Raw genomic sequence first — 18,835 nt, forward strand, 5'->3', positions numbered from 1 at the left:
AAACTACGATTACAGATTCCCAGCTCTCATTCAAACCGAGAAAGAGTAATTTTTCTTCAGCTGACAGTTTATTTTATAGTAGGATCACATTCCAGCCATGTTATGAAATTCCCTCAGAAACAAGTGACAGCGTTTGCTGAGAGGGAACCTGTGCTTAAACCTGCTAAAAGGCTGTTGTGGTAACACTATTCCCGGGAAGATGTCAATGAGTGTCTCCTCACCCAGATAGGGAATCAATGGTAGACTAGAGATTCTGGCAAAGTACAACTTGGTAAGCCAGTGAGTTTGATTGGCATTACTTATGGGAGTATAGGTGACGAGCTACCAGCAGGAGTACAGATGATACCCAGAAAGCTGCATCACCATGGGTAATGCTCCCAAAAGCTGGAGCCCTGGAGCTCACTGCACAACTTACAGGCAGCTCAACAGGATGGAGAGCATCTTTTCCAGACACTTCCGTTGTTTCTGGGCCTCTTCAAGGCAGCTCAGCTGGCCTCAGAGAGTCTCTCAGAAGTCCTCACTGCTTATCTAACCTTGGGGAAGGAGGAGCATAGCGAATATGGTCAGTTTTAGGAACTTCCTGAAGATTTTGAGTTGTTTATCCTGAGTTTTAACTAGCTTCCCTGAAGGATGGAGTGTTTTCCACCTTCCTTTAAAATATTCTGACTCTTAAGGAACTTCCCTCTGAGATGGAAGGTTTTTATCTCAGAGAAAGTTGCTGCACAAGAAAGATATAAAATATCTCCATGTCTCATTCACCCAATGCTTTGGGGCACCTTCATTCTTCACAGGCGGTGGAGAAAGCCATCTTGGGTGACTGCTTGAGAGGACTCCACACTTTCCATGTTGTTATGCTCTCTTTTTGGTTGTAAACTCATTCTTACCTTCTTCACTGTGAATTTGAAGATGCTGGTGCTAATCAGATGGAGTAAATTCCCGAACCTAGTCAACGGAACCAGTAAATGGCAATCAGCATTCGAACTCAGGGCCGCATGATGGCACTGATTTTATATTCTATTTTGCCATGCAGACTCACCAAGGTGTCTGAAGAAATATATAACGTAATTCTTTTGTGTGTTTAACTATAACTTTATGCAGACATGGGATAGAAATATTGTTTTTATCTTTTTAGGGCATAAATGGAAAAGACGGATTACCAGGTGCTCAGGTATGGGGAAAAAAATTCTATTTTAAATAGTATGAATTCTTAAAATTTCTGCTTTATAAGTGTATGCGTCTCAAAACCATTTAGGTCAGTCAGACTGATGGAAAATCTTGGCAAACAGTGATTTTTTTTTTTAGTGTTGACATCTGTTTTTCAGGGCATCATGGGTAAACCTGGAGACAGAGGCCCCAAAGGAGAACGCGTATGTATATCACTACTGTGGCCGCTGTTCACGTCTGTCTGATACAATTGTTCCATCACTTTAGCCACACAACAAAGCATGTAGACAACCTTGGTTCTCCCAACATGAAATGGTTAGGACGGACGTGAAACAATATCTCTACCAGGAATAGAATGTGACACAGGCAGATCATGCAGAGGGTGTGCCTGTGAACTGGCTTTTGTACACAGGAGTCTACTTTTCTCTTCCAGTTTGGAAAGTATTATACCACCCTCCTGTCTGAGACACATATGCCAGCTATAACCACCACCCAAATTCTCCTTGCCAACTAAGGGATGTCTCACCCACAGTTGTATGGACACTTGGAGGCAGATAAGTTTTTGTGGGGTTTGGCTATCTAGTATATCGCAGAATATTGATAGCATTGCTGATGTCTGTCCACATGATGCAATGGCACCATCATCCCTTCAACTCTCACTACCTAGACATTGCTAAATGCCTACCAGGGAGCAAAATCACCCAGGCTGAGAACCACTGATCCACAGGAACACTACATGGAATAAGGAAACTGTGAGGAGTGACACACACAGTTGTGGGCTGCACTTCTGCTGAAACTCTGTGGGCTGCTGGTGCCGCTATTGAAACTTACTAGCATTTTCTGTACTGAATCTCCTAGTCAGACCCCTGTCCCTGATGCAAGGTACTCAAGCCTTGTTACTTTGCATAATCCTATCTAGGGCTGCTCTTACATTTGTGGCCATATATGTGTTTGTGTACTAGTGTCTAATTTATTGAGTTTTTTTAATTGTTAACACAAGTAATTCATAACAATGGAAGGAAATATGAAAAACAAGATAACATAAACTTAAGAAGAGAGTCAGCCGGGCAGTGGTGGCGCACGCCTTTAATCCCAGCACTCGGGAGGCAGAGCCAGGTGAATCTCTGTGAGTTCAAGGCCAGCCTGGGCTACCAAGTGAGTTCCAGGAAAGGCGCAAAGCTACACAGAGAAACCCTGTCTCGAAAAAAACCAAAAAAAAAAAAAAAAAGAAGAGAGTCTTCTGGGCGTCCTCACACAGGGATGAGCACTCGATATTTTGAATATATTTCAGTTCACTCTTATGGCTAATGGACACATATAATCAATACAAAATATATCTTCTTTTGAAATCAGATTGAAAATGCTTTGTAAACATTTTTCTACTGGCAATACACAATGACTACATATGGCTTCCCTAGTCCTCTTTTTCTAAGAACTTATTTTCTCTCCAGTATTCTTAATAACAAACACTACAAACATCTTCTTTTTAGAAAAAAAAAAACTATTTTTTAAAAAAAATTATGTGATAGCAGAGAACAACCTACATGAGTCAGTTCTCTGCCTCCATCCACCCTGTGGCCTATGTAGATTAAATCCAGGACATCAAGTATGGGGACCATTTTGAGGGTTGAAATGACAATGGGTGATGGGTGTTGATCACATTAATACCTGTGATTGCTCACTTACTTTCATGATTGTTCTTTAAGTCAAGACAAATACAGACAGGCCTTTTGCAGAGTGTTACAGATAAGGGAATAAATAGTGTGGGAAAATGTGGGGCAGCCTCCAGCAACAGACTGTCACACTCAGCTCAGACCTCACTTCCTGCCGTCATACAGCTGGACACTGAAAATGTGGATGAAGCACTCACTGTGATATTATACTTCCCTTGGGCACACACAGTATAGACACATGCCCAGAACAAGGGCAACACTGCAGACCTCACTCTCAGATTGAGACACAGCTAGAGCCACCTCATTGCTAAGTCTCACATCTTACTCATCAAATTCTTACCGTTCATGTATGCTCTTGAGCAAGTCATCCCAGAGACGACTGCCCCTTCACCCGCCCCAGCCACTTGCTTGGAGACTTTCTTAAAGCTCCCTTCTCTTGCTTTCTTTCCTGTGTGGTGTATGTTTTTCATCACCGAATGCACATGCAAACCCGTGTTAAATGTGAGTCTAGAAGAAACTCCAAAGAATCTAATAACGGCCAAACAAAAATGTGAAGGGGAGAGAACCGTATGATTCAGATCAGGTTTTGAGTTTTTTCCAGGTGAAGAGTCTCAGAGATGTGCTCCTGTTGGCAATCTCCTTTTGTAACTACAAAAGAGACCCAGACCTGAAGTCACAGTGACGTCATTCTAGACTGAATGAAGACAACTATCATTGTCACTAAGATCTACATGCTTAATGCTTCGAGGGGTCATACATTGTTTTAAGCACGTTACTTGGGTACATTCATTTCTCAACATTGCCCTAGCTAGGAGATAGTATTAATATTCCCACATGCTAATGGTACAACTGGGGTACGGGGTAGCAGTATATAACACAAGGATTCACAGTAAATGAATGCCAGCTCGGACCCAGGATTTTGCTATTAATCACAGCATTACCAGAAAGAGTGAATCATTTTTCTCCCCAAACAGGGTGATCAGGGGATTCCAGGAGACAGAGGTCCACAAGGTGAACGTGGAAAACCAGGCCTTATGGGCATGAAGGGGGCTATAGGTCCTGTGGGGCCACCAGGAAGCAAGGGCTCCATAGGGTCACCCGGCCACCAAGGCCCTCCAGGCTCTCCAGGCATCCCTGGCACTCCGGTGAGTGGAGCCCCTGGCTCATACTATTTATGTATCTGTTTATAATGAAAGAAATGCCAATCCTTTTAAATATAGGAAACAAGCTTGTCTGCACCATTATTTAAAGTTATGTGCCAGGTCTGCTGTTGACACCTCCATTACATCCTAGATCTTCACAGCTATAAACTAGAAGAATAGGTCCCTTTCCCTCATCTGTTTATAAATGCAGGAGCAGAGTTGCCTTGATCGACATCAAAGCATTATTAAGAGGGCCAAACTCAGGTCTGGCTGACTCCAAAACCATTGTTTGGTTTGGTTTGTTGTATGGGTTTGGTGTGTTTAGGGTGATTGGGGGGGGGGGGGTATTTGAGACAGGATCTTGTGGTATAGCCCAGACTGGGCTGGAACTCAAGATCCTCTGGCCTCAGACTCCCAAGTGCTGGGATTGTAGGTGTGTACCACCACACATAACCAAACCATGTTTTTACAATAGTATCTATAGTTGCTCTCACACAACCATACACATTTATTTTACCCTGGGACTCTGTTCAGTTGGCCACTGGAACAAGTCTTTCCTAAATAGTGCTTTGGAGTAGGAATGACGTAAGCCAAGAGTAAGGGACACTTAAAGCAGCCCTTGTCTTACTAATAGTTCAGAAGGGTGGTCAGTGGCCATTCAGCTGAGGAGTTCTGAAAATCTCTGTGGCAGGAACAAAGGAGGACCCAGAGATGAAGTAGGAGGTTAAAGACCTACTTTCCTCAGACCAGCCAAAAGCAGGGCATTCCCTCAATCTTCCTACTTCTGTATTTTTACCTCCTTCCTAAACTGGGAAACCTGCAAAACTTGACCTAGGTGTCACTTTCTACTATCAGACTGTTCATTCAAGTTCATTTTTCCCCTCCTCCACTCTCCCCAAAGTCTCCCCACCTCCCTACCCACCCAACTCACCCAACTTTATGTTCTTCTCTCTCTCAAAAAGAGAATAAGAAACAAAAACAAAAACAAAAAAATTAAGACACAAAAAAGTCCCACAAAAACAAAAGTCAAAACAAATAGACAAAAAAAAGACAAAAAATGCTCAAACAAAGCAAAAGAATAAATAAATAAGAAAAAATCCACACAAATGCCTTTGATTTTGTTTTGCATTGGACAACTACTTCTGGGCATGCGGCCTGCCCTGGACCCTGGAGTGTAGTTGCCCGTTGACACCCCATTAGAGAAAACTGCTATTTCTCTTTGCCAGCAGGTATTAACTGCAGATAGCTTCCTGGTTAGGGGTGGGACCTGTGTGCACGTCCGCTTCTCAGTACTTTCATTCAAGTCCATTTTTCCCATGCACGTTGAAGACCAGGCAACGCAACAGCGCTGACCGATAGAAATCAGCCCCTTATGAGGACATCGCATTGTCTTTTTTTTCCTCTTGTATTCTAAATGAATGGGTTGTCATGAATGGATGAGCTCACAGCATTACCACTGCATACACAGGCTTAATATGCAAATATGATGAAGGAATGATGGAGATTTCCCACAGATCTTTCAAGTCCCTCATCTGGTCACCTCCCACTGGGCTTTGTCATATGTTTCTCAGCATGTGTGCTTGCAGTGGAGGGAGTCCCTACATCACAGCTTCTAATGTGTGTTGTGTTGTCTTCATTGCCCTACGTGGAGCCTCAGAAAATATACTATGCCTACAGAGAATAGGACTGAAATACTTTCAAGTCCTGGCCATCTTGAAAAGTGATAGATCCCTTCTGAAAATATCAAAGTATTTCAATAAAACATGGCTGTTATAAATGTGGGTTGTTGTCAAAAGATTAAGCATTCAGCTGACACCATTTACCTACTTGTAATTACCAGGCATCTCAGGCATTTTCTATCAAAAATTTGGCTATGGGCTGGAGAGATGGCTCAGCCATTAAAGGCTAGGTTCACAACAAAAATAAAAACTTGGCTAATACGTTTATGTTAATATGTAAGTTACAGTAGCATGAGACCGGCAAATCATGAGAAAAAATATTTTATAGGATAATCCTGCAACAACATGATGTCAGTTGTTGTAGACTTTACCAGTATCCAGGGGTGGGGTACATGTTCAGTTGTGGTTGGTTTTTAACACCATCATGTTGTTTGGGCCTTTTAAATTTAAGTAATAAATTTAAATTTATACAGAAACTGTATGTCCTAATTGTCTATAGCCGCATTTCTCCATTCACGGGAGCAATACTAGCATCACTGGTTATAATTCCAGACCACAGCTTGTAAAGCAGTTATGAACTTCAGCTTATCCTAGCGTTTGATCAAACAGTATTTATTGCCCAAAATAGTGCACTGCCAGCAGCATTTTGCTTGACAAATGTGTATCGACAAAAGTATGCCGAACCCAGCATTTCTGTTCCTTATCCACGGGTGCTCTGCTTTCTTTTAATGGACATTCTTTTTCCTCCCTTAGGCGGATGCTGTTTCATTTGAAGAAATAAAGAAGTACATTAACCAAGAGGTCCTAAGGATTTTTGAAGGTTAGGTTTGGTTTGTAATGCTTCCAAATTTTTTCACTAGTCTCCACTTCCCGCCCCCCCTCCACCGTGGGGAATCCCTCCAGTGGCGTTCTTGAAAGATGACTCCATGACAGCAATTGTGGAGAGGCAGCTCCTTTTGACAGAAGTGTCTTCCTTTTGCTGAGTCAAACTTTCTCTTTAAACTTCCTTTCCTCACCGTGTCTATAAACAACACAGGCAAAGTGCCTTCTATTGGTGCGACTGTCTTCCAAATATTTCAATACCCATCCCACCCCATCTTCATTTTTCTCCTCTATGGAGTAAGTATGTCCAGTTCCTCCATCCCTGTCACCCTGGGGCGGGGGGGTGCTTAATTTACCTGTGAGTGTTTTCACCAAAGTGGGTTGCTGTGTCTTTTGATCTATACCAGGGCCAGCCAACTAAAGACTCCCAGCCACATCCATCTGCTACCAATGGACTTTTATGTGGCCTACAAGCTCAGAACGGTTCTTACATATTTGTTAGAGGATTTCCCATCATTTTTTAAAAAGATCAACATGACACATTTAAATGACCTAAATTTGGATCTGACTTCTAATAAAGTGGTTTGGGGTACAGTCATACTTCTTTTCATATTTCTCCAATGCTTTCAGGCATTAGGTGAAGAGTTGAATAGATGTGACAGATATCACGTAGCTAGCAAAAAAATAAATAAATATTCACTTTCTGACTCTTTTCAGAGTAAGTTTGCCTACGCTGGCTCTAGATGTTTAAGCCCAAGGTAGCTTTGTTTTAAAAACAAAACAGTGTCTCACCCATCCCATGCTGGCCTTGAATTCTCTATGTAGCTTGAGGTTGGCCTAGAACTCCTGATGTTCCTGCCTCCACGTTGCAAGTGCTGAGATTACAGGCATATACCAGCATACCTGGGTTATTCATCCTTTTCTGGGGCTGAAACCCTGGACTTGATGCATGCTGGTGAGCACTCTACCAGCTGGGCCACATCCCTAGCCCATCACTGCTTCTGCTGAGCAGTTAAGCCTTGCTGATCATTCATGGTGAGTCATCAATTAACAGCGTGGTTCTTCCCTCTGAAAACTTTTCAAAAGAGTTCCTCATTGTATATTATTTTAAAAACCTTACACAGGTGAATTTATGTTTGCTATTATTAAACTTCAAGTGGCTTTAGTGGTAGAGCACTTGCCCGAGATGTCTAAGGTCCTGGGTTTGTCTTCCAGCATCAATCAATCAATAAATAAACAAACAAATAAATAAATAAAAACAAAAACAAATAAAATTCAAGTGATTTATGTTCTGACATTGGTCCAATCTGAAAATATTGTTTAGAATATTTGTGGAAGGTAAGATGGCTGACACTTACAGCTTTGGGTCATCTCTAATGTCTAAGCATGTTCTATTCTGGTTGTTGATGGAAATGTTGAATTTAAAAGTCAAGAGCTAGACTGACAGGATGGCTCAGTGGGTAGAGGGGTTTGCTTCCAAGTCTGACCACCTGAGTTCCAGCTCTGCAACCCACATAGTGGAAGGAGAGCACTTATCCCTACAAGTTGTTCCCTAACCTTGGCACACCTGCCGTGCAAACACACACACTATGAGAATAATAATAAATAATAAAATAATAGTAATAGCAGTAATACAATGTAATTGTTTAAAATTTTAAGTTGAATCAAGGCTTAGGCCTTTCTAAATGTTATCAGATTCCTTCTGCACACTTATAAGTCATCTATTTATTAATCTATCATTCATTGAACTTTGACTTTATATATTTATTCTAAAATCTGCTCTAGATCTGTTCACAAGTATATCACATGGTTTTGCCCAATTAGTAGCTAAAGTCACAGTCATTCCCCTCAACTGTAAGATTCACCAAGTGGAAATGGCTCCTACCTCCGTTGCTAATAAGCACCATAAGCTAAAAGCGGGGTAGAGGGTTTTGTAAAGCATGAGAACACAAAATATTCTAATTCAAAATTTTGTTAGAATTGTTTTAAGTAATTTCCATTAGAGACTGAAATCTCACTGCTTGGATGCGAATTGTCTTGTTTCACTTGAGCAGTGGAGAGAGAGCAGTGTTACACAGAAAAGAATATTTTAATGAGATTATAAATTCGTGTTGTTCCTTTACATTTTTCTTTATCTCCACTACCTGTCTTTACCTTGCCTGAAGTGATAATTTATTAGAATAATTTCTTACTTACTTTTGAGCTGCCAGTGTTCTTTTTAACTTTAACATTGTACTTAAATTGCACATTTTCTTTTCTTTTTGGTCTTATGGCCCTTGAATCAAGCACCATGGAATAGATGCTAATTTTTCCCACCAAAACATTTGTTTGTCTTAACAAGCACCCTTTAACATTCAGCACTCTGGAGGGAAAAAAGCCTTGTCTCACTCCTCAGGAGACAAAGAATATGGACAGCAGCAAAGTTTTCAGATCTCAGTGTAAAATGAAAATGTCCAAAATATACTTTAAAATTTCAAGAAAATACTAGAAAACCATTAAGCTGAGTGTGGGGCCCTTCTGATGGTGGAAGCCTTTGTTACTATATAGGTGCCGTGTCTATGAAGGAAGCGCTGGACACAGGAACTCACACAACATGTTCATCTGCAGTTGGCTGGAACTATGCAAAGGGAAACACTGAGGATTACATTTTTTTCATTGCAATCTAAAGTTCTCTTCTCACTTCTAATTTCTACAGACACTGCTGTCATTGAAAACCCTTTATCTCAGGAATGAGATTCTGAAATGCAATTTCTTAAAGATTCTTCTTGTCGCCATATTTAATAGTTCAGTAGTTGAGCCAACTTCTGGAGGTTAATTAACAGTCACAGAAGCTGGGCTGGAAAGATGGCCCAATGTTAAGGGTGTATGTTCTGCTCTTGCAGAGAACCCAAGTTTGGTTGCCAGCCCCCCACATCCTCACAAGCACCTTTAATTCTAGCGCCAGAGGATCATATTCTCCTTTCCTGCCTCCAAGGGCACCTGCTTTCACACCACCCTTGCCACTGCACATATATACACATAATTTCAAAATAAGAATAAATCTTCTTTTAAAAATGGATGTCAGAAACTACAGTCACGTATTATCGGAAAAAGAAAAACGTCAAGATACAGCAGGCATCGATTTGGTAAGTCCAGTACACACTGTAAAGATGTGACCCACGACCTCCTGTCGGAGTACTCAGCCAGGGAAACACCCAGTTGCGACCCCTCAAAGAGGGCTCGAGGCTGCCCACACCCAACCACTCTGCAGCTACTCCCATGAACAACTATGGGACTCCTCAAGAAAGTCAGGGGATTGGTTTGGGGCAAGCTCACCTGACTCATACTGTGTTCTTTGGGTTTCTGCCTCACCACTGAGGTGTCCCCAGCAGGAAGCTGACAGGTATGGAGTCTTCCCCCATGTCTCTTCTGGCTTCATTCCCATCCCTCCCACTGCCTTTTTCTTAGGGTCCCAGTGAATGGCAGGACACTCTAACCTCGAGAGAGCTTGTTTACCTCCAAAGCCGCCTTCAAAATACCTTAGCCTCAAGATGGTTTTCTAAAAGGGGCCAAAGGAAATCTTTCTCCTGAAACTTCTGAATACCAGTTCCACATGTGCTGTCCCCTCTCCTGGGAGCTGTGCAGACAGCAACCGGGCAAATCGGTCTTCTCCCAAACACAATGCACCTGAACCTATAGTGTACTTATTCAGTACTTAGGTTAATTTGCCCTCAAACCACTTCTATTCAGTCCATTTGATTTTTTGCCACCCAGAAGCCACCTCTTCCGAGGCTGAACACCATTTTCCAAGAAGAAAAAAAGCAAAACTCCATTTCCACAAATCACGGAGCTGTAAGGTCAGTTTCCTTTTCCACAAAGCCTTCTCTCTAAGTGGAAAGATTAATTGTCACTTTTTTTTTTTTTTTTTTTGGTTTTTCGAGACAGGGTTTCTCTGTGTAGCTTTGCGCCTCTCCTGTAACTCACTTGGTAGCCCAGGCTGGCCTCGAACTCACAGAGATCCGCCTGGCTCTGCCTCCCAAGTGCTGGGATTAAAGGCGTGCGCCACCACCGCCCAGCTAATTGTCACATTTTAAAGCAGTGTTGGTGAGCTAGCACAGTACAGCAAGTGCTGGGGTTCAATCACACCTGTCTACCGCCCATTTTCTTAGCAGTTTCACTAGAGAAGGTGTCAGCTGGGGCTTCTGCAGTCTCCCCACAAACTTCTGCCTGTCCACAGCCTCAGGAAGGGTTCTCCCTCTTCAGCAGGAGCCCATGGTGGTCCTCAGGAGGTCCTGCTGTATGCTTTATTCAAACCTGGTGCCCAGGTGGTTCCTCATGTCAAAGCCTACACCAGAGCATAAGTTTTAAGCTCTCCTCCAGGGATTTATCAATCCCCTTTGAACTTCTTAGGTGACCCTCCCAGCCTTCTCACCTTGGGCTATCCTCCAGGCCACTACCCTGTCCTTCAGCATGCTAAATGCTCCTTCCCAAACCCAACAAATGGAGGGAGGCGATTCTCCATAATCTCAAAGCTGGGTTCCAATTGGATCATGATACACAAGTATGCATTCACTCTAAAGTTAGATTAAATCCCCACTTTGATTGGTCAATATGTCAAGGCTTTTTTGACCACAGGGTGACCACACAAGGCAAAGACAGATGTCATCCACATGACTCAGCTTAGCTTTTTTGTCCTTATGAAGGCTTAGCAGCTGCCAATGATGCTATCCACATAAATCAAAGTTTTAGCATATCAGAGAGCATAGATTTTGCTTATATACCTCACTTTATAATACTTGAGCATTTTCATCTGTATGAAAAAACAAAAACCTATGAAGCATTGTATACAAACTAGCAGGCTCTTTCCACTCTTTAAACCCTCAAAGCCCAATTCTGCAACTGAGCAGGAAGGTTAAGATTATTTCTGCCTTTGGATTTCAGTGTTCAGGAAACCTGTGTTTTCTCCATTTTCACATATATTTCACATACATGTATATGAAAGAGTATAATAAATTATCCCATTCTCCTATTTCAAGGTAACATCTCTTTTCTCTTTGTAACTGTGTATATATTTGTACATAGACATATCATCCAGTGGATACATATCTATAACTAATATGTTTATGTGTATTGTATTATATGCACAAATATATATACACATCATGGAAGATACAGTAAGTATTTTCCACAACATAGTCTGCTTCTTCCATTTGCAGCTTCTGATTGCCAGGGACTCAAACAGAATCAGTCATGTGGTTTACAGGATTTCCTCCATCTCCAGTGATCTGATGTTGTCTGTTCTCAAAGAGGAATGGGTTCTGAAACACTTAATTGACAGGTGTGAATGAATGTAGGACTTGCCAACCATAATTTTCACATGGGGTAGCTAATTGGCCATTCTAAATGAAGGTCTTTTGATTTCAGTGTCTTTAAGTCTCTGTGGGGGCATTTCAATGTTCTAACTTGGCTGCCAGCTCAGCAGTCAGTATCTTAGGTGTTCATTTTTTAATTTTTTTCAGTATTAAAGTCAGAGTCTTGCTGAACTCTGGAGTTATCAATACAGTGATAGTCTGTCTCCCTTTATGTACTCATTTTTCCTTTTTTATTTTACATTTTAATGAAAATACAATACCTCACTTTCCCCCTTCCTTTTCCTCCCCCAGACCCTCCCCTTTTTAGAAAGGGACCCTTAGTTGCTAGGGCTAGGGAAGACTACTTACCTCGCTTTTTAGGGAAAATTTTCTACCTACTTTATACTTAAGTTTTTGATCTATTTGCTATTTCAACTCCTTTCCCTTGTCCCCACTTCCAGAGATAACTTGTATTCCCCATTCTGAGTCTCTAGAGTTTGCATTTTAAATTTGTTGGGTTTCTATTCTCAGTATAAAGTCTCAGTTTTCTTGATTTTTTCCAAGAGAAATATCCCTCAGCTATCTGACCTCAGCTTCCAAATTCTGTTGCTACATTTGTCCTTTAGAGTCTCTTCATTCTTGAGTTTTATGACTTTGAAAATATCTTCATTGTTTTTCGAGCATCCACAGGAGACTTAAAGCACATGCATGTGTTCAGTCCACTGTCTTTACCCATGACAATATTTCAAAGCAATGTGCTTTACAAAGACTGTGAACAAATATAGTATTACGAATTACAAAATAAATGAGTCCATAATAAGTAATAACAATTAAAATGAAACTGGGAAATAATTCAGATATCACAAGAGATTATTGTTGCATTGCCCCATAGGAAAAAAAACCTACATGTAATTTTAGTTTCCGTGATTAAAAGACATGTAGGAATGCCATGGAAAATGATGCAAAAAGTGATTTCCAGAACAGATTAGTAATCCTGTGAATGAAAATTCTTTAACCTTAAGGCTAAAAGATAACAATACTATCAAGTAATGGGGACTTCCCTTAATCCAGCAGGTAACTAATGCTTCTGTAATGGAGTATGAAAAGAAAATAAGATGAGGTTATATTAAGAAAGTGGGCAGTTCAACATGTGAATGGGCGTTAGGAAAAAAGATTCATTTTTCTCTGAAAAAAATAAGCTACAAATTCTATTTGTGAAACAAAAGGCAGGTGAGGACTGGGTGACACCTGAATGTCCCTTACTTCTTCAATTAATGTTAATGTCTGCATTGTCACTGGGACTTCTTTCTCCAAGGAAGCTGAGCCCTCAGTCTGGTCTATCAGACCCGTGGCCCTTGTGACTGCTGGCTCTTGTTCTGCCCAGGCAGGGGGAATGTGAATGGTTTATGTACACCTCTTCTAAAGTCTTTAATTTTCTGCCTCATTAGAAAGCAGAGGCAAAAAACAGTTTAAATGACTAAGGAGCCCTGAAAACCAAGGGAAGGCAATTAAAAATACAGGCCTTCTCAATTCATTCAGATTCTAAGAAACTATTAGTTTCAATTATAGAACATTAGGGCAGGGTTCAGAAGAGGCAATTAGCTTATGCTAAATGACTGTTTCTTAGTGTAGCTGAAAGCCAGTTCATTTACAGCTAGAAGTAATTGTTTAAAATAATTGTGTTCTGCTAAAATTATATTTAAAAAAAAAACCTCCCAAAACAAAGTACTTGTAAATTTACTTCATATGTTAAAGAGAATAAATTAGAGTGGCAAATATTTCTGTCTAGGCATTAAAGGTAGTAAACATGTTTCACAACAATTATTTATTGGTGTGTGTGTTCATATGCACACCTATGTGTGTTGGTGCATGTGTGCATGTGTGGAGGCCAGAGGGAAATTTGTAGGAGTCTGGGCTCTCCTATCATGTGGGTCTCAGGGACTGGACTCAAGCAGCCAGGGTTAGTGCCAAGCACTTTTCCAAGCTGAGCTATCTCAGCCGAAAGTGAGCCTCACAAACGAAATCATTTGAATCACTAAGATAATTTGTTTGTTTGTTTTTGGTTTTTTTTTTTTTTTTTTTTTTTTTTTTTTTTTTTTTTTTTTTGGTTTTTCGAGACAGGGTTTCTCTGTGTAGCTTTGCGCCTTTACTGGGACTCACTTGGTAGCCCAGGCTGGCCTCGAACTCACAGAGATCCGCCTGGCTCTGCCTCCCGAGTGCTGGGATTAAAGGCGTGCGCCACCACCGCCCGGCATGTTTGTTTTTTAATAAATTGTGTGGTGAGGAGAAACATTAACATTTCTTCTTATCATGGCAAGACTGTACCTTCTTCTAGTTTTTTATTTCAAAAATTAGTCACCCATTTATTAGATTTTTACAGTGTCAATATATAAAATATAAGCAAAACAAGTTTAAGGAGTCCAGTGGCAGATTTTATTTATGAAGTGAATTCGTGATTTTCTCAAAATGAATTCCAGACTAAAACACTGAGTATGCTCTTGAGATAAAATTTAACTGAACGATGCTCCATGTGAAATTAATAACAAATGACTCAATAGTGACAAGAAATGTCTTGCATTAGTTGACAGATTTCTTGTCTGGTGTCTCAGACTGAGCTGAAGATGCTCAACTGTTTTGGAATAGTTTGAGACGCCAGATTAGAAATATCCTTTATAATATATGTGTCCAATAAAAACATGATAACAGTTCTTACTCAAATGGTCAGTTTAAATGACTGAATTCCATAATTCCAGGACAAGAGTAATTGGTGACAAAGTCCACACTCACTAATGCAAAGTCCTGCTACAGGGAATGGTTAGCCAGGTGTGGTCGAGTCACAGCTGGAAGCCCAGGATTTCAAGGCTAGCCTGGACTGCACGAGACCCTGAATCAAAGAACTATGACTTAAAGAATGCTAGGCTAACTTAGTTAATAATATACTTGTTCAGAAGTTAATTTTAAATCAAAAATTCTTATGCATCTTTTCACACTTATGATTCTTTAAGTTTCATTAACACATCGATTTTCTTGTTTCTTCTTGTGTATGGAGGGGGAGGGGTCCTATATCTATGTGCAGGGCAGGAACTGGTTGGCTGGAGTTTGCCCCATGTGACCAAATACATGTACAAAAGCCACAGAGGATGTCAAATGTCTTTCTCTACCGCCCTCCATCTTATTCCCTATGACATGCTCTTTCACTGAACCTAGATTTTGCTCTCTCGACTAGGTTGATTGCTAGAAGTCCAAGTGTTCTTCCTGTCTCTGACCTCAAACCTTCACAGCTTTTACAAGAGTGCCAACTGATTCATCTTCCTGGCCCCAACATGTTAACTTTCAGCATTGTGTACTTGCTTTCATCTCAGAGAATCACGACATAGTAACTGTCTAAGACTTAGTCGTTACGTCCACTGGACCAACTCTAAAGGTGCTTTCATGAGCTGATGATGAGCCCCTGAGAGGGTCTGTTCAGTTAATGCTCTATGTCATCAATGGGCACTTTCTTCAGGACCCATAGACAAAGTATTGTGCTCCAAGGAGTCTATAAAATGAATAAATGGCCATGCCTATGATGTGCCCCTTGGGAAAGCATCTTGTGTTAGGGGTACTTAATTCACAAAGATGTATCCCTCAGTGCTTAACAAAAATATTAAATGTATTTACCTGTTTTTCTGAATGGCATGGACAATGTGTTCATTGCCTGTAATTTGCGTTCTCTGTTCTAGTGTTTCTTAGGCTCACAGAGACACGCAGAAACATGTTTTATGTTTTTACTGCTGCCACTGGAATTTAGAGAGAGGCTTCTCATCTGCAGCAACGCTGAATGTGTTTTCCTTTTACAAAATTAGATATCCTTCCTCCTACCAACCTGATTGAACAAATGACTCACTAACTCCAGATACAACCAGAAAATGCATAATAATGAGGGTAACATGGGCTTCCTTCCTTAAAAAGTAAAAGTTACTTGTGACATTTTTGCCTACTCTAGAGCTTAAATGGTGAAATGAAGCCTGTGACAGTTTTTCAGTAACTAAATGTCCCTGCTGAAAATGCAGTGTTGTGTAGCTAGAGTTTTTCTTCCTGGCCCACAGTCAGGACAAATCTCTGACACCCGCCAGTCCCACAGCTGCTCAGACCCAACCAAGTAAACACAGAGACTTACATTGCTTACAAACTGTATGACTGTTTGCAGGCTTCTTGTTAACTGTTCTTATATCTTGAATTAATCCATTTCTAAAAATCTATACCTTGCCACATGGCTCGTGGCTTACCGGCATCTTCACATGCTGTTTGTCATGGCGGCAGCTGGCAGTGTCTCTCTGACTCAGCCTTCCACTTCCCAGAATTCTTCTCCTCCTTGTCCCACCTATACTTCCTCCTGCCTGACTACTGGCCAATCAGTGTTTTATTTACTGACCAATCAGAGCAAAACATTTGGCATACAGAACATCCCACAGCAGTGTTGTTTAAGTTACCTACAACATGAGTCATCTGTCATCATGTAAGAAAATATAAGTTCTGTAAATGTTAGTGAATTGGAAGAGTATATATCCATTAGTTCACATGACCTGTGGGTCCATAACTCGAAGGGTTGTGTAGTCATATTGCTCTCCCACTAAATCTGGAGTAAGGTCACAGATAGGACTTCGGTCAGCTGTGGGTCCTATCATTTTAATACTTGCCAGGGAAGGTGGACACCTCCAAATTCACTAACAGAACTGTCACAGGGCAATATCACATGAGTGATCTCAGTGCGCATTCTGTGTCAACAGACTTCCTCCAGGGTGAGCAACCCAGCAGCAACTGCAAAGCTCTTTTATAAACAATTCTTTCTGGTTACTCGTTGTCCATTCTGCTTTTGCTTTTTCTTTTCATAAGAAAAGTCAATCCAGTCATGACTCAAAACACAGGGATTGGGTTCTAACCACAGAAGGGGTTGCTAAAGAATATGAGAATAGAAGCCGGGCGGTGGTGGCACACGCCTTTAATCCCAGCACTCGGGGGGCAGGGGCAGGCAGATCTCTGTGAGTTCGAGGCCAGCCTGGTCTACAGAGTGAGATCCAGGACAAGCACCAAAACTACATGGAGAAACCCTATCTCAAAAAAAAAAAAAAACCCTCAAAAAAAGAATATGTGAATAGATGTCAAATGGCTGCACATTCAACACATGGCTAGAAAGTGCCTCACATTTATTCTGAAAACAGTGAACCAAAGTTTTCTCCACAAGGCATAACCAAGTTAGTTAGACAAGTGTTCTGGCCACTCCACTGCTGGGTTCCAGGAACACTAGTAATTTCTAGACACTCTGAGCAACCCAGCTGCCCTCCTTCTGTCTTTAAACAAGTTCATGCAATTGATTCTATGCTCTATCAAAAACACAGCAGTCAGACCTTGGTATCTTATATGTGCTTAAATCAGTAATTGAATTTCTTTCAACTTCTTATAAAAATGTTGGAAAATACTTGGACATAAAGACCCTTCCGTCACATGATGTATCTCTTTCTTTCCTAAATGAAGAGAGGATGGCTGGGTTTCTATCCCAGCTTAAGCTGCCAGCAGCCATGTTGTCTGCTCATGCTCATGGAAGGCCTGGCCCACCAGGGAAGGACGGGTTACCCGGACCCCCAGGAGACCCAGGACCCCAAGGTAGGACTGCAAGTGTAATATTGTGCTTGCCAGATTTTTAATCCTCAATATTTATAACATGCTAATTGTCATTAAAATGTATATGTGTGGTATGTATAAAATGACTTGTTATGAACTATCTTGTTCATATTTTATTTTCTAGTGATAAATATTATTACTACTTCAAATTTAAAACTGATATGCCTGCTACTCTAAGTTCATTTTAATAATATCCAGTCTGACAATAAGTTCAATGCTGTCCACTGCTCTCTCATTGTTATATAGGAATCCTAAGGTTGTTTCTGTCCCCTCTCACTGTCAGGCAAGTGTCCTCTTCAGAGAATCTTAAACCGAAGACAGAGTCAGGAGATTCTGCTACAAACAGTCATTTGGAGCTAACACCTAATTGTGGGGAGTTTAGAGTGATTGTAGATTAGATTACAGATGATAACTTCGAAAGTATAGACATAATCTTCTTTTCATTTGTATTCATTTCTGAGAAGTTCATAAATGTATACAGTGAAATATAATGATATCCTCTCCCCATTTCCCCATCCAAGTATCCCCATGGCCCCTCAACATCACCCCCAAATTCCTATCTTTTTTTTCAAAATAACTCATTATGTCCCGTTAGTGTTACCCAGATATAGAGCCTTCCTCTGGGACATGTAAGACTATCAGTGGCCACACCCTCCACTGCGAATGAGTACTCCATCCCCAGCAGCTAGCCACTGCCAATAGTTCCCAATAAGGGGTAGGGCCTGGAGGTCATCCACTCCATCTCTGCCACAATCTTTGGATAGCTTGATCTTGGGTAATTATGATAACTTTTGAACTTTAAAAGATACTTTGTATGACTTCTCAAGTCTTTAAAGACAAACTTATGTTGCAAAAAAAAAAAAAATAGTGTCCCACTGATGACAACTTGCAAGGACAAATGCTCTTCAATTTTGCTTAAGTTATTCTGACACAACTATTCTGTAAAAATATGGTTAGCAGTCTGCGAACTGACTTAGATAGGTCTGCACTCAGATGATCCATGAATTCTGACAGAGAAATGCCAGATTTAATAAATATGAACCGTGAGAAGCAAGATTAGAGAAACTGTAGCCCTAGGCACCTCAGCTACTACCAGAGTTCTTCCTAAGCATTCTGGGAAGTTTACCTTGCTGGAGTTGAATCAAATTCTACTCCAGAATCCATTTTTAATTACCATCTGTGCATGGGCTCCACTTGAGGACAGACGGTACAGCCCATATTCCCACATTTCCACATTCCCACATTCCCACATTCCCACATTCCCACGTTCCCAATTCCTGTACACAGCAGGGACAGAACAGCAGACACTGGTAAAACCGTTCTCAGAATTAGCCACAAGGCCCCACTTCATGAAGAAGATGGAC

The 18,835-nt window shown here is 41.0% G+C and overlaps 1 protein-coding gene across 11 annotated transcripts in view; it reads left to right on the forward strand.

Annotated features, from left to right (window-relative positions):
* Col19a1 (collagen type XIX alpha 1 chain) overlaps positions 1–18,835 on the forward strand; it is a 339,939-nt gene that overhangs the window by 309,140 nt on the left and 11,964 nt on the right. For all 11 annotated transcript variants that reach the window (XM_052745271.1, XM_052745270.1, XM_052745262.1 and 8 more), the window contains 5 exons: positions 1,133–1,168; positions 1,323–1,367; positions 3,812–3,982; positions 6,412–6,478; positions 17,325–17,453. In XM_052745271.1, the coding sequence (XP_052601231.1) occupies positions 1,133–1,168; positions 1,323–1,367; positions 3,812–3,982; positions 6,412–6,478; positions 17,325–17,453 (448 nt within the window). The remainder of the gene's footprint in view (positions 1–1,132; positions 1,169–1,322; positions 1,368–3,811; positions 3,983–6,411; positions 6,479–17,324; positions 17,454–18,835) is intronic.

The sequence above is a fragment of the Peromyscus californicus genome, unplaced genomic scaffold, assembly GCF_007827085.1.
Source record: "Peromyscus californicus insignis strain IS unplaced genomic scaffold, ASM782708v3 Scaffold_19__1_contigs__length_69161282, whole genome shotgun sequence".
Classification (NCBI taxonomy): Eukaryota; Metazoa; Chordata; class Mammalia; order Rodentia; family Cricetidae; genus Peromyscus; species Peromyscus californicus.